The 15,439-nt window shown below is 53.6% G+C and overlaps 1 protein-coding gene across 2 annotated transcripts in view; it reads left to right on the top strand.

Annotated features, from left to right (window-relative positions):
* The window catches only part of SFXN5 (sideroflexin 5), a 110,651-nt gene extending 95,755 nt beyond the window's left edge, over window positions 1-14,896 (top strand). Inside the window, exon 15 of one of the 2 annotated variants that reach the window (XM_023529492.1) lies at window positions 11,756-14,896. In XM_023529492.1, the coding sequence (XP_023385260.1) occupies window positions 11,756-11,833 (78 nt within the window). In that variant the 3' untranslated portion in view covers window positions 11,834-14,896. The remainder of the gene's footprint in view (window positions 1-11,755) is intronic. The other variant, XM_011358160.2, reaches the window with a different exon arrangement.
* Window positions 14,897-15,439: the final 543 nt, after the last annotated feature.

Raw genomic sequence — 15,439 nt, forward strand, 5'->3', positions numbered from 1 at the left:
AAGTCTGTTCTCTGGAAGGGGAAGGTAGGGACCTGATTTTCAGAGGCCCCTCCTCACCTGCATCAACCCTACCAGGATGCAGGCAGGCCTGGGCATTAATAGGTGTTTTGAGGCCTTACTGTAACCTACAGCACCAAGGCCATCAGCCAGTTGGCTGAGAGGACCTCATTCCCACCATTCATCCTCCCAATTAATTCTCTCTAACGAGGAGCTGCTTCTGCTGTGTGGGGATCAGGTCTCACATCCCAAAAGCCAGTGGGATTTGCCACAATAAGTCTGGACTTGCTTGGGCTGACCCGGCTTTGCCAAGAGTCACCAAGGTTGTCAACAGGAGTAATCGCTGGAACACTAATTAATTAATTAGCTAGGAGGACTTGGAGATTGAGTTTAGGAACTGATTCCTAGCCTGGCTGGCCTGCGGGGATTGGTGTGATGTTTCCAACCCGATGACCCCAGAGGTTGAGGAAAAAACTTCAATCCCTGGGCGAGAGTTTTGTCTGCTCTTTTCAAATCGATATTTCTGCCTATTGAAATGATGTTAATTTTAAAATTAAGATCGCAAATAATAATAATAGCTACTATTCGCTAAGCATCTACTAGGCCAGGCAGCATGCTGGGAGACTCTGTGTGCCTTGTGTTAAATCTTCCTAATGTCCTTCAAGTTCCAGGTACTACTGACTGTCGAGGGATGTTACCTAGACAGATACATGCGTCTCAGGCGCTGGGGAGAGGTTTTGTCTGGAGACTTGGAAGTGTAGGTGCATGGCGGGAACTAAAGCTGAGGAAGGGGTGGGGGCACTGTGGGAGGAGGAAAAGGCATCAAGAAAGAGCAGGAGTAGCCAGGGCTGAGGGAGAACCCCAAGGGGGTAGCTTCATGGACGCTGAGGACAAGGACATTTCAAAGAAGAGGGAGCTCTCTGCAATGAGCTGCTGCCGAAGGGACTAGAAGGGGTTGACGAGACTTGGAAATGGTGATGTAGCTAAACGAGGCAGTCTAGGAGGCAAATGGTAGTCCATTTTCTCTCTTTGTTCAGAGAATTGAGCTCAGGGATGGGAAAGCATTAAAAAACAGCAAAGAAAGTTTCATTTACTGGGTGTTCTGTGAATTGGGGTTTCGGAACCTGGAGAGAGGGCAGTGATGGGTCTCTGAGTCCAGTAAGTAGATGGGTCTGGTTGTCTGTGGTGGGGAAATGGGGGTCCAGAACATGACAGTCCTACAAGGTAGGTACCCATATTATTCCTTGTTTACAAATGAAAAAACTAAGGCACATCAAGGTCCAAAGCTGGTAATGATGGAGTGAGCTCTGTACCCACAGAAGGATTTCGCAGCCCTCCCCTGCCCACCCCTACCACACTATAAAATGAGAAGGCCTGGGTCTGAGCCCCAAATGGCTCCCTGCTAACATACCAATAGGAACATTCCAGCACCCTCACCCAGCCCTCCTACCCTTTGTGGGGAATCCACATCCATGTCTACAGGGACCCTCTGGAGTAGGTGTTAGTGCCTTTGTTCTCTGACCCAGAGCTGGGGGGTTGTCTGGCTGGCCAGCAGGTGGGGCAGGGAACCTCCTTAGGAACTTGGGTGTGAGAATGGGGACACAAGGTCTGGCCTCCCAGGCTCAGTCTCATTGCCATGCAGGGAACACGGAGTCTACCCTGGTGGACCCTGTGACCTGCAGGTTAAGGCTGTGGGGCATTGGCCAAGGCTGTGCCCATGCATGGGCCCATCGCACCCCAAGTCAGTTCCCCATCCCATAGACACTAGGGTGCTTTCCCCTTCTTCCTATAATTGAGAAGGCCATGTCATAGCACCCAGTCTCAGAGAGCCTCTGTTCAGTAGGGCAGACAGAAACCCAATAAACAAGAAACTCAAGTGATGATGCAGCTATGATGAAAATAAAGCAGAGGGCTGTGCTAGAGCTCCCCTGGGGGCAACTCGAGGTCAGGTGGGTTGTGGAGGCCCCTGTGGCTTAGTGAGGCCTGATTTATGGTGGCCCTTCTGACCCTGGCCTCACTGAAGATTAGGGCTCTGGGTTCCAGGCAAATGTGGTCATTTGATAAAGAGTGCCAATTCTCAGCCTTAGAGACACTCTATGTGTTGAGAGGAGATGGAACACAGGAAACACACACTACCAGAGTCTCCATGTATGAGGTGAGACAGATCTTGGTGGGGCTCATCAAGGAGGACTTCCTGGAGGAGGGGTTATTTCTGGAACAGCTTCACACACACACGCGCACACGCATATATACACACTGGTGACTTAGGTCCCTCGAGGGAGATGTCCAGGGTCCAGTCCCCGGGCCCTCAGGCTTGGCTGCAAAAAGAGGCTGCACCAGGGGATGGTGACAGGCAGTGTTCCCCACCTGGGAGTGTTTCTAATCCCATTTAATGAACCTCATGTCTCCCCAGAACAAGAAGTACTACCTTGGCCAAGACCTCCTTTCTGCATCCCTGCCTATTTCTGTTTCTATCTGTCTTTGTGCCTTTTTCTCCCTTCCTCGATTCTTCTTCTGCTCCCCCCTCAACCCTATTCCCCTCTCTTTTCCCCCACTCTTCCCCTGGGAGCTCGGGGGCTGGGGAACAGGGCTGCACATACAAGCCGGAGCCATTGTTCCACAATCTGTTTTTGTCTTCATCTTGTTGGCAGGCGGCAGGAGAGGACCAAAAGGTTAATGAGGCACTGTGCAGCGGGATTACCGCGTGAACGGCAAGTGGCGGGCGGGCGAGCCAGCCATGGTGACAGGGAACTAATTAGGAGCAGTTTAACAGGAGGAAAAAGTGAAATCTCCTCTTCACCAACTGTCAATAATTAGCTGATTTGGTGAGGTTGAAATGTGTCCACAGGAGAAGGTGGGGCTCTTCTGTGCGTGAGTGAGATTCAGAGGAGTGGGGGCCGCTGGGGGCTCTGCTCTGTCCCTGGTGAGGTGAGGGCCGGGGGTTGCCCCATGTCCCCCAGGCCTGCCCTCCTCCCCTCATGATGGCATCCCTTAGCCTCAACTATCCATATGACCTTAGCCTTGACCTCAAAGATCTCAGTTTCCCCAGCCACAAGATAAGGTGTTGGAACTCAGTTTCTTCCTGGCTCTGCCCATTAGGATTCTGGAATTGAAACCAGGAGACCAGGCCTTGGTCCTAGAGTTGAGAGAGCTGACAGCGGACTGCGACCTTAAGTCAGATGTCTTGTCTGCAGCATGGGTGTGCTCTCTGAGAGCCATCTTCTGGGGCCGGGCATGGCTTGAGAATGGTGCCAAATTGTGAATGGGCCCTCCTTGGAACATCACTCACTTGGCTCCTTCTGGCCTTCCAGGAGCAGTAAGGGCTGGGGCAAGGGCACAGGAAAGATGGCGTGGCTGCCTCTGGTTGGGCTGCAGGTGGAAGAGAAGGCCAAAGGCTGCCTCTGTAGGGCTGGGGCTTGTCCAAACGTGTGTGTCAGCTTTGCACGGACAAGGATTCAGGGTCACTAGCAGCAGGGTTGTATCCTGTTGGGCCTGTTTGCCCTGCAATTGTGAGTTTGTTGGCTTCTGCCCTTTGGCCTTCCCTGACACCTCAGCTGGGGACCCCCTCCTCACCTTTCCTCTGCCCCTCCATGTTCTGCCAAACACCCTGACTGGAAGAAAGGCATCATCAGAGCTTCCTACTCAGAGCCTCTATGGCAGCTCTGCCAAACCCCTACTTCTCCCTCTCAGCCTAGCTCCTCCTCACCTCAGCCCTAGAGGGTCTAGGGCACTAGAAGTATGTTCGGAGGAAAGCTGAGACCCTCAATTCGCAAGCCACATCTTGCCCTGGTCCCAGAGGGTGGCACTGAGGCCAGGCCCACACTGTAGATGAGGTACCTGAAGGGCAGGCTCAGCTGCCCCGCTTCTCACTCCTTATCCCCTACCCCTCCCTTCTCCCCCTCCAGCTATCAGAGCTAAGAAACAAAGAGGTACACTCTCCCTGTAAAAGAATGTGGGTACCCCCAGGGAACCAGAACCTCCACTATCTCTCTCCCCATCACCAGCCATGAGGAAAATTGTGGTTTTTGATGAACCGACTTGGCTGGGGGCCGTGACCCACCAGAAGCAAATGTCTCCACTAGCTTGCCTCTTTTTCTCTGAGAAAACGTTTGAACTCCCAACCAAGAATACGAAAGAGTTGGGAATTAGCTCAGGTCTTTATTCAAGCTGTTCCAGAAATGACCCCTCCTCCAGGAAGTCTTCCCTAATGAGCCTCAGCAAGATCTCTCTCACCTCATAGGTGTAGACTCTGGTACCGTGTGTTTCCTGTGTCCCATCTTCCCCCTCAGGACAATAGTCCTTTCTCCATCCCTCAACACATAGAGTGTCCCTAAGGCTGAGAACTGGCATTCTCTATCAACACCTAATGCAGAGCATGGCTCATCTGGGCTCACCTTGACTTCGTTGGTTCTTGCTTCTCCTGCTCTTCCAGGGCTGATGTGAGACCAGAGGCAATGCCTAGGGAGCACTGTAGTCCTCCTGAGTCCACAGGTGTTCACCATCTCCCAGAGCAGGGGCCTCCTCCCCTCCAGTCTCAAATTCATCTCCTACTTTGCTTGGAGATTTTTGTTTGGGGTTTTTCTCATTTACTGGTTTAATCAGTCCCTACTGAACTCCAAAGTGGGCTATTTTTGCTATCAGAAATCTGCTGCCTCCCCGCCCGCTGCTTTCTTGGAGTTTGCCCACAGGACCCCCAGGAGGGATGGATGGGAATGGCAAAGCCACTCAGAGCTCAGGAACGCCAACGCCACCTGTCATGTTGCCTGTTCCCCACACCCCCACCCCACACCTGCACATGCACACAGGCCCACACACAAGCACACGCTCGAATATGCACACACATGCCCCAGTGACAGACCTCAGCAGGGCCACCTCTCGGCCCGTCCCTGGTTCTTTCTAGGACCTTCTAGAACACCTAGATGAATTCAGGACAGGGAAGGAGGAGGCTTGGTTATGCAGAGCTTCTGTTGATAGGATTAAAAGCGTTGATATGTGTGAAGTCCTTAGAACATGCCCGGCCCAAAGCAGGGGCTCAGACTTATAAGCCGTGAGGAGATGCCGGCGAGCAAAACCCAGCCTGGGCACTGGGCTAACCGTGGAGTTCTGTCTTCCTAGTGCAGCGGCACATCGGTTTTCAAGCTTCCGAAGGGCTTTCCCATCCATTTCTTGATTGATCCTCAACTCAGCCCCAGGAGGTAGAAAATCTTCCCACTGCACGTATGGGAAAACTGAGGCTTCTAGGCTGAGAAGGTGGAGGACAGAGAATGATTCTGAAATTGGTCCACCAGAGGGCACCTAAGAACAGTGCAAAGCTCCAAAATGGGGAGGGGGGTCTGAGCATCCCCTAGGTGCACATTGCACAGGGGAGGTGGAAAAGTATAAGGTAGGATCCCTGCACTTGGGGAGCTTGTTTCAATTTGATTTGACTTTTACTGAAGTCTGGTAGTGCACATGGTACAGGAGTCCTGTCTTCAATGGCTCACACTGGGATGAGATGAGCAACCATTGTATTCACAGAGGGTTAGTGTACAAATAGGCCTATGACTGGGGATATGATAAAGACAGAAATAAGTGTCAGAGGCATCAGAGGTGCCAGTAATGGATTTGGTCTGCAAAGATCAGGGGAGGCTTCCTGGAGGAGGCAGCCTTAGAAGCCTAAGGCTTCAAAGCCTAAACATAAATGTACTGGAAATGGAGAGCAGGCAGTGCATGGGGAACCTGGAGAAGGTCCCAGAAGGCCTTAGTGCCAAGGAGTCCAGCATTCATTGAGAAGGCACCAGGAGCCCAGAGCTAGCACCGGAGGCCTGTCTCAGGGGTCCAGGCTCAGGCCTCAGCTGCTCTCACCCCCAGCCTAACACCTTTGCCCATCACTGGCTGGCTTCCCCAAAGAGGGGCCTAGATGTATATCTGAGGCCTGCCAGCCCTGGAGAGAAAGGATGGGACGTGACTGCCTAGGAGGCAAGTTGGTTCCAGGCCTGGCAGAGGCCTGAGGCACACAGGGTCAGCCAGGTGCCAGCCTGAGTATTGGACCCCATGTCAATGTCATGCCACCTGCAGGCCCCCAGAGGTCCAGACCCTTCCTTGGCCAGGAGCAGGAGGCAGCTTTGAGTGGTGTCACGAGGTCACAGGTCACACTGAACACACCCCAGCCCCCAGCCCAGCGCCTTTGAAAAGGAGGCAGAAAAGCCTCCAGAAGAAAGGCAAGGAGGAGGAAGTTCTTTGTAGTAGGTAAAAGCCCCAGAGAATGGGGCACAGGCCAGGGATCCAGTTTCCTGTTTATGTCTCTGCACCTTAGCTCCAGGTTCAAATATGTAAACTATCTACTGGCCGATGGCTGCAGGTGTGTATGTACTCAGAGGTTGCAGAGACAGAGGTGGCCCCAAATGCATTCCTGACTCTGGCCCCCCACCCAGGATGAGCCTGGAGACAGAGGCAAATAGCTCAGGGTTAACCCTTCCTGTGCCACAAAGGAAGGACATCAGGCTGCTCTAGGGGACTCTGCGGCCAGCTGGGCCGTGGGGTGCTCGGGGGAGTCTGGTGGGGTAATGGATGTAGTGCTTCATGTTTGCCGTGTCTGGCCTTAGATGCAACCAGAAGTCTTGGGGTATTTGCTGCAAGGGACAGCAGGGCCTGGCTGGATCTGGAGGATGGGTTGGGGTGTCGGGGGTACAATCCTGATGAGGCTGTCTGGGAGCGAGGGTACAGGTTCTGCCTCAGAGTCAGGGAATGCTAGCAGGGTTACACTGCTTATGTTGTGGCTAGGTAGGCGTGTTCCCAGCAGGCTTATGTCTTCCTGGCACCCCCAGTTCTGGGGCTGGGGGTTACCAATTAGCCAGTGCTGATTGCTAACTTCAGCTTCCTTGCTGGTGTCTGCAGCCCCCACCCTCCAGGGCTCTGGCTCCCCATCCCAGACACCCCCTTCCCTCAAGGGCCACTGCTCACTGGCCATCAGGTGCCTGGGGAAGGGTCCACCAGAGAAAGAGGGACCCACGAGTTCCTCCCTGCCCCCCACTGGCAGCTTAGGACTAGATCGCCCCTTCTCCCCGAGGACGCCCCTTGCCCAGCCCTCTTTCTCCTTGTTACCTTCTCCCCAGAGGATGCCCTTCAGAGCTCATCTGTGGTGAGAACCAAGCCCCTGCCCTCAGCCCATTGCCCTGGGACGCTAGCCTCTACCGAAGTGGTGCTGCACCTCCTTGCTGCACCCACTCCTCCCACTGGGCCTTGGCACCTCCCTCCCTTCACAACACGCCCTTGAACCACTACAGCTACCACACCATTCATTCTGCTGCTGATGTGTTAGATACTGCTGCTGGCTTCTACTTACCTGTTGGCCCCCCAAACAGCAGGGAGACCCCAAGGAAACAGCACAACCCTTTGTCCCTACTTCGGGGACCCCAGAGCTGATTAGGGTTGCCCTTACCAAAGAGCTGGATCACATTCATTTACCAGCACGATCCTGGATGTGATTTCTATGAAGGAGACAGCGCACCCCCCCACCCCCATTCCTCAGGCAGGTGATCTTTGGGGGAAGCGGGGCAGCCCAAGTGTCCCTGCCCCAGCCTCTCTTGATAGCCCAGTGGTGATGCAAGGACCCGCAGTGGTCCTTATACCCACAAAACCTCAAGATGGTGGGCCATTGGCCCAACCCCCAGCTGTGGCCAGAGATCTGGAGGGGTCTTTACCAGTGGCCAGTCGAGTTGGCCAGGACAGAAATGAGAGGCCGTGACTGGGGTCAGCACCGAGTGAAGGTTAGGAAATCTGGACTCTGGAGGTCACCAAATCCTGTTGCCAAGACTAAAGCCTCTCAGCCCTCACTGGGACCACCCAGAAAACCGTTTGCTGGCATCCATGCTGCCTGGTTTCTGCGGCACCCTCTGTCACTGCTTCCACTCCTTGGGCTGGTCCCCCAAGGCCACCATCATGGGCTTGTTCCCTACGCCCGCCCCTCAAATGTGCCTGTTCCCCAGGCCTGGCACCCTCCCCTTCCATCTGCTCTCCCGGGCAAGCTCCTCCACTCCAGGGACTCCGGCTGTGCTCACACAGCCCGGGCTCATTCTCCTGCCCAGACCCCTGCCCAGGGCTCCAGAACCCAGGACCTGTCTGCCTCTCAGGACTCTCCACCCGGGAGACTCGACATGGTCAAACCTGAGCCTACCACCCTCCCACCCTGACCCGTTCCCCTCCCATATTCCCTGGCTCTGAGAATGGCGTCACCAACCACCCCAGCTCCCAAGCCAGAATTAGGAATCATCCAACGCACAGTCGTCTTCAACACCTCCCTCTCGCCCCCACATGGGATTGGTCATCAACTCCTGTGGATTTCATCTTCAGAAAGGATCCCCAGCCCGCACCCTCCTCTCAGCCCCACTGGTGGCATCATAACGCAGGACCTGGCACCTCCCTCTGATTCCCACAGCTGCCCCTCGCCCCTCTAGTCCATCCTCCACACTCACCGCCACCGTAGAGACTTTTCTATAATGGAGCCCACCCCTGCTCAGAATCCTTCTATGGCTCCCAATTGCCCTCAGATAAAATGCTGACTCCTTCATGTGAACTGTCCATTTCCTGCCACATACCCCACATGCCCAACATGGCCCACGCCGAACAGGCCATGCTGGCCAGCTAATGCGTTTCCCTTCACCCAACGAGCTTTTCCTGCCCTCTTGTCAAAATCCTCCCTTTTCTTCCTGGCCCACCTCCTCTGAGAAGTCTTCCTTCCTTTTTCTTTCATCAGTACATGGGCACCCCTGCCCCCTTCCCAGTTTCCATGGTACTTTGTTTGTCTCTCTGGGATCCATCTGCTTTCATATCTGACTCCTCCCCTAGACTTTGAGCTTCTCAAGGGCACAGACTGATCTTATCGATCTCTGTGTGCCCAGCCTTGGTGCATGCAGTTGGCAGCCATAAACATCTGCCGACTCAAGGGCTGATTGAACCGAAATGAGAGAAAAAGCCTTGAATGCCAGCTCTGTCCCCAGGCCCCTACTCCTGAGTGCCTCAGTCACCTCCCCACCAGAACCTTCTCACTGCCTGCATATCCCTCATACTTCCCTCCTACCTGCTGCCCTCAGCACAGTGGGGAGCCCGGGGGGAGCTTGGAGGCCCTGGGTCTGTGACAGCCTCCACTGAGAGGGTCACCGGGCCAGCACTCTCCAGGGAGTGGGCCGAGTGGGCCGTGGCCCTGGCCTGTGGTCCTCCACCATGGTGGTGAGCAGCCTCTCCGATTTTAATGCGGGCCTCAGTGCTTCAGTGAAAGCCGGCATGGGAAGTTGCTAATAATGGCACTAAAATAAAATATGCTACATCTGTTATGGGTAGCAGAACAAAATTAGCTGCTCACACCTCTGACATCCAAGATGTCTTAACTTAAAATACTCCTTGGCTTACTTTACATCATTTACTGATTATATTTAAAAGAAATACAATTTTGCAATTACTGTTCTTTCCAGCGTGATATCTATGCATCATTTTCCTTTTATGTTTATATATTTCTCCTTCATTAGTGCAGTCTGAAGGGTGATTAGGATTCTTCAAACATTTTACAGAGGTTAAACGTTGATTAAGATTTAATTATTACTGTAAATAGCTTGGAATGACATATGGTGCAAAAGCCTGACATATGTGCATTTGAATAAATGAAGTGCTATTTCCCAGGATGCCTCAGTAGCTGTTTAACAGCTTTCCCGAAGGGTTATGTTACACCTCATGGTAAGATTGCTGGGATGTTATATTTTGTTGGTTTTTGCAGCTGAAAGCTAAGAACAGTTTTCCAGTTTTTTAAAAACATTGAATATTTTAAATACCTAAATTGTTTTGCACAAATTTTTGCTAATTTGTCTAACTAGGTTAAACATTTTCAAAAGCATTTAGATTTTTAAGCGTGGGCGCTATGCATTGTGTCAGTGGCAGCGTGGGGATGAGGGGAGCGGGTGGAGTGGAGGGGACTCGGAGGCCAGCAGGGGTGGGTATGGAGGAGGTGGTTTGAGGAGAGGGGGTGGGGAACAGGCCCAGGACTTGAGCCTAGCTCTTGTCTCTTTGGCCCTCTCAACTGGCTAGAGCCTGGGTATTGGGGTACCAGAGACTACAGGGGAAGCATTCCTATTTCTCCAGGAAGTCTGCTATGCCCACCAGCTCTAGTCCACACCATATTCCCTCTTGTATGGCCTCTAATGTGCACAGCCTGGGCATGACAGTTCTTGAAGGCAAGGCTGCTCTATGCTACCTTGTGCCTCGGCCCCAGGGTGTCTGGCCAGAGAACCATCAGGTGGCAGCATGGGGAGCTGGCTTGGGACAGGGGTTGATTCAGTCCTGTTTTGACGGGTTGAGTTCAAGTGCCTGTGAGACATCCATAGAATGGATGGAGACTCCTCAGGAAGGCATCACCAGGAAGGCTGAGTCACCCAGGGGACATGTACAAGGAACAGAGCCCAGCCAGACCAAGCCCCAGGGACCCTGAGAAATATCCAGTGGATGTCACAAAAAGGGTGTCAACAGTGCCCTTGGAGAGAAAGATTTTTGTGGAATGTGGTGAGAACAGAAGCCAGATTTGCTGTGGGTTGAAAAGTCATTAGGAAGCGAGGAGGTGGAGACTGTAGATAATACCTTGAGGAAATTTGGTGGTTGGGGAGGAGAGGCACCAGGCAGTAGCTACAGTGTGACATGGGGTTAAGAGTGGTTTTCTCAGACGGAAAGTTCTTGTCTGTGTTGAAATGCTGATGGACATTGAAATGATGGGAAAGAAGGAGGACAATCCAAGAGTGGGTTCCTGGAGTGGGCAGGGGGGAGGTGGAGCCCAGGGACGTCTGTTTCTGAGGGGAAAGACAGTTGCTACAGGGTAGCGGGAGGGCAGATGTGGAGCAGAGTATGGATGTAGGTAGGTTGCGGGTTTGATGATGGGATGCTGAGGGAGTCCTTCTGATCCTTCCATTTTTTTCGCTAAAGTAGAAATATCCAGTGGATGAAAGTAGAAAGAAGGTTCATCTGCTCAGGGTGATGGGGAGCTGGAGGTGGAGCACCCTCTGTGGAGACCAGGAGAGGGAAGTGACCAGCAATGTAGCCAGAGGGTAGGGGTTTGCGGGCTACCATAAGGGTCCAGCCGAAGTCAGAGACAGTGCATATTGAATGGTCTCCATTAGGTGGTCAGGTTCAAGTGGAGACAATGTGGATATATGATTGGTTTCCTCCAAGGCAGGGTTTCTGCCAGTTAGGGTTGGAAGGACCTTGGGCTAGGGAGTAGCTGAAGCGATGGCCCCACATGTCCAGGTTGCAGAGGGAGGATGTGAAGACGGAGGCGTAAGGAGTCTGGGACCTGAAGTCTCGGTGGTATAAAAACAGAGAAAGAAGTGGGGTGCTGGAAGGATAGGGGACTGTGGGGTCCAAGGAGTGGGGTTTGGATTTAAGGAGTCTGGGTGTGGCCCTGGGAGAAGGATTATACAGTGCACTGGACAAGGTCATCAGAGGTGAGGGGAACACGGAACGCGGAGGCCAGAGCATAGGATGTTCACCGCACGGACACGCTGTCAGAGGGAGCGGCAAGTCCTGGGTGGGAAGGGATCCTGTGAGCCCCTTGGCAGGAAGGCAGAAAAGAAGGAAGATGTGTCATTAGGTGGCACACGTGGGCCCTAGCCGGGGTGCTGGGGCAGAAGGGGAGAACTGCGGGCCCCAGGGTAGTCCTAACTGCTGCTCCCAGCCTCCCCACTCACCCCTTCCCTTCCATCTCCCCTCTCCTTCCCTCCTTCTGTTCTTCCTCTCTCTTCAGATCGAAACATCCCAGTTAGAGCCTGAGATTGCCCGGGCCACAAGCAGCCGGACAGTGGTGTACAACAAGGGGCTGTGAGTGGTGGCCAGCTGGCCTGGGGATGCAGCGTTGTCCAAGCCGGAGATTAGGGGCGGGGAAGGAATCTTATGGGCTTCACCTGCAGGGAGGGGCAAGCTGACCCCACTAGTCCTGGGCCACCTGGGGAGGCGGTCTCCATCCACAGTGGTAGGGAGACTAATCTATTCACTTGTTAACATAAGGGAGAGGAATTCTGACACATTTCCTATAAAAAATAATCAAATGCATTTCTGGGCCTTACGTGGGGTTGTCAAAACTCTACTCAGCACAATTATGTGTGAAGCTGAAAAATACTGTAGAGTGCCCACTGGTAGAGTTAGGATCCTTTTATACTTTGTTTTGTTTTGTTGTTGTTGTTTTTTTATCAGAATCAAGCCTTGGTTGCAGCTGCCCAGATTCATTGCTGCTAGCAGGTGGACAGGTGGCGGGAGTAAGAGTAGGCCTGGGAGCTAGTTGTTTTAGTGGCCGTGCTGGTAGATTTAAGATATTACTGTGGCCAGGACTGGTGTCTTCCTGGGCTGGACAGGGGTGGGGAAGGGAGGGGAGGCAGTCTACACCTCACAGGATGAACCAGCTATGATTAAGGTCCTCAGGAGGTGGCCCAGGGAATGAAGGAACACTGGAGGCCTCTGGAAGTTTCCATGGGTAGCTGCCTCTCGGTGTGGCTGGCCTTTATCCATGACACACCTGCAGAACCAGTTCTTCTGAAGCCCAGTAACACACTGGGTCTGTCGTTACCCTCCACTGATCCCCAATCCCCTTGAGGCCCCTGAGAAGACCCAGCTCAAGGCAGAAAGCCTCAAGAAGGAACAGTGTTAAGCATGGATATGCACTCTGGTGCATTTCTGCACTACGGAACATCCTTCTTTCGGGCACCAGGCTGGAAGCTTGGCACTGGGGCCAAGGGTAGGGCTGGAGCTGGGCTGACTGTCATCGGGGGAGCCTCTCCAGCCACCGAACCTGCCTGTTCCATCCTGCTTCCTGAGCAGAAGGTCTTGTGGCTGAGAGTGTGGAGGCCAAATCTCTAGGCACCTGTCTGAGAGGAAGCTTCAATCCAGGAATGGCAGGCCCCGGCTCTGGCACTAATGGGCTGTGTGAGCTTGGACAAATCCATGCTCTTCTCTGAGCTTTCACTCTCTGCTCGGAACCAGAAGACTGGATTGAGAGGTTCCCACCCACTCTTCCTCGTCTTTGCCTGTACTACGCAGATGCTGGTCATCTCAGGCACATCCCGGCGTGGACACTGAACTGGGAAAGGGGTGGGCCTCTTTGGGAATGGCTAGCATTTGGACTCAGAACCTGGACTTTTCCCTGCTGTATGTGACCCCACATCCTGCGAGCACTTGACCTTTGCCAAACACTTTACAGCTCTGAAAGAGGAGGTAGCGTGATGCCTGGGCCTGAGTGGAGGGGCGGGGGGAGAAGAGGCACACCCACATGCCGCCTCTCACCCTGCACTGGCCTCGAGGCCCTTTGCTGCTGGCTGCTGTCCCTCTTCCATTTGCAGGCCAGGAGAGGGGAGAGCTCTGCAGAGGAAAGCAGGGCCTGAGGTGGGGGTGAGCAGGGTACCCCCTCATCTGAAAGGCCCGAAAGAGAGGAAACACGAGACTGAACACACCCCTCCCCTGACCCCAACTGGAATGAGCCCTTGACATGCAGCTACAGGGCCTCGCTTCCCTTGGTGACTCCACCTGCGAGAGATCTGACTGGAGGTGAACACGTGCATGTGCAGGAAGAGGCTGGTGCAGAGCAGTGAGGGCATGGCCACCGGCTGCTCTCGCTGTCCTTAGGTTGGAGGGAGTTGTGGTGAGGTGGGTCTTCCACAGGCATCGACACCATGCACCCCCCGCCCAGAATCCCTTGCTGCCCTTACCTTGCCAGGCCCTGGGAGCCGCCCAGCTAGCTCTGCAGGATGTTGCACTGAGGACCCCTCGCTCTTCCCCATCAGGAAGGGGAGAAGGCAGAGACAAGCATGGAAGACAAAACAGCAGAAGGAAGGAGTGTCATGGTATTGGAGGGGCAGGGCAGGTATTTTTTTAGCTACTCCCACCATAATGTGTCAATGATTGAGGGCCGGACATGTCTGAGTCCTCTTTTGCAAAGCCCACTTCAAGCTCACCCTGCCCCACCTCTCAACGAGTCTTTTTCTTGTGCACTTTACCTTGGGATTAGAACTGCCCACCCCAACTTCACTCCCACCACGTCCAGAGGCCTGGCAGAGATGAGGTCTCTCCAACTCAACCCTCTGTGCTGGCTACCTGAACCAGCTCCACCCCAGTCCCAGCCCTATGGCCCCTGCATTTCATAACCTACTTACTTTGTCTCCTGGATGATTTCCAGTCATGCTCCCAAATACAATTTCAGGTCAGCTAAAGGGGCTCCTCCTGGTGGGGTGGTGGTGGCAAGTGATCCTTATAGCTTGGGTGATGGTGACAGAGATTTAGCAAGCCATGCTGCCGAGCCCTGGTCTGGTTACGGAGAACACTGTGAAGGGAAACTTTCAGCCAACATCCATTCCCCCACTCTGCTGAGGCCAGAGGAAGGCAGGCCTCATGGGAAGATTGTTTCATGACTGGGGAGCAGGCCGAGCCATGACCCACAGTCAGGGTAGGGCTAGTCCAGCAGCGCCAGAATCCAGAGCATACCTGCAACTTGTTCTTCAATACTGGTGTATCTGCCCGACCCTCCTCCGGTCACTTCAAACTGTCCAGAAGGCTTGGGGATGCCTTCTCCCATTTCCAGGAAGCAATCTGAGTGTGCAGGGACCGAAAGCCCAAGATGTCAAGATGGCCGACAGACCCCTTTACATTTCCTGATGGTGGGTTATTTCCTGTCCTGGGCCTCTAGCTTGGCAGAAGGTGGGGTCCTGTGAGGAGAAAGGCCAGTGAACAGAAGGAAGGTGGTTTCCCAGCCCTGGGCCAGTGTGAGTAAGGGACCAGCACACATGCCTCAGCCATACAAGTTACTTTGCAGTGTCTTTTTAACCTTCTCAGAAAATTTCTTAATCCCTGTGATTTGTGTAATACTAATGAGCTGTGGGTAATAAATGATGGCTTTAAAGCATCAGGGCTTCGCTTTGTGTATTGTGGGTGGGACCAATTCAAGGGCTGCCTGAGGATTTTGTGGGCAGGCTCCTGAAGAAGGTGTAGACACAGGCTCAGGAAGGGTCAGGCCCCCTGGGAGGCCCAGAAGAAAACAGGCAGGAAAGGATGGAAGATCATGTAAGGACAAGAAGCTGGACAAAGGGGGTGAATTGAAGTTCTGCAGAAGGAACTCCCTTTACAAAACAGTTGTTGAATGCCCACTGCAAGGAACTGGAGTAGATATGGAATTTTTGTAGATTTTCACACTGTATATCCAGGGGCAGGCCATCCTGGACTGCCCGGGGGCCCAGAGAGGCTTCACAGGGAGGAAAGGTTTGAGGCGAGTAGAAAGATACCCAATGTCCCCTCCATGCCCAGTGCCAGCCCTGGGAGCTCTGCCCCATCTAACTCTTCCAAAGCCCCTGGGGGCCAGGCCTTGGCTGCCTCCCGATGGCTCTGGCTTCCCCTCTTCCAGGCAGCCTTCGGAATCCTGAGGGAGTGAGGCCAGGCATCTTCTCCGGGA

This window comes from Pteropus vampyrus, unplaced genomic scaffold, assembly GCF_000151845.1.
Source record: "Pteropus vampyrus isolate Shadow unplaced genomic scaffold, Pvam_2.0 Scaffold37, whole genome shotgun sequence".
NCBI classification, from domain to species: Eukaryota; Metazoa; Chordata; class Mammalia; order Chiroptera; family Pteropodidae; genus Pteropus; species Pteropus vampyrus.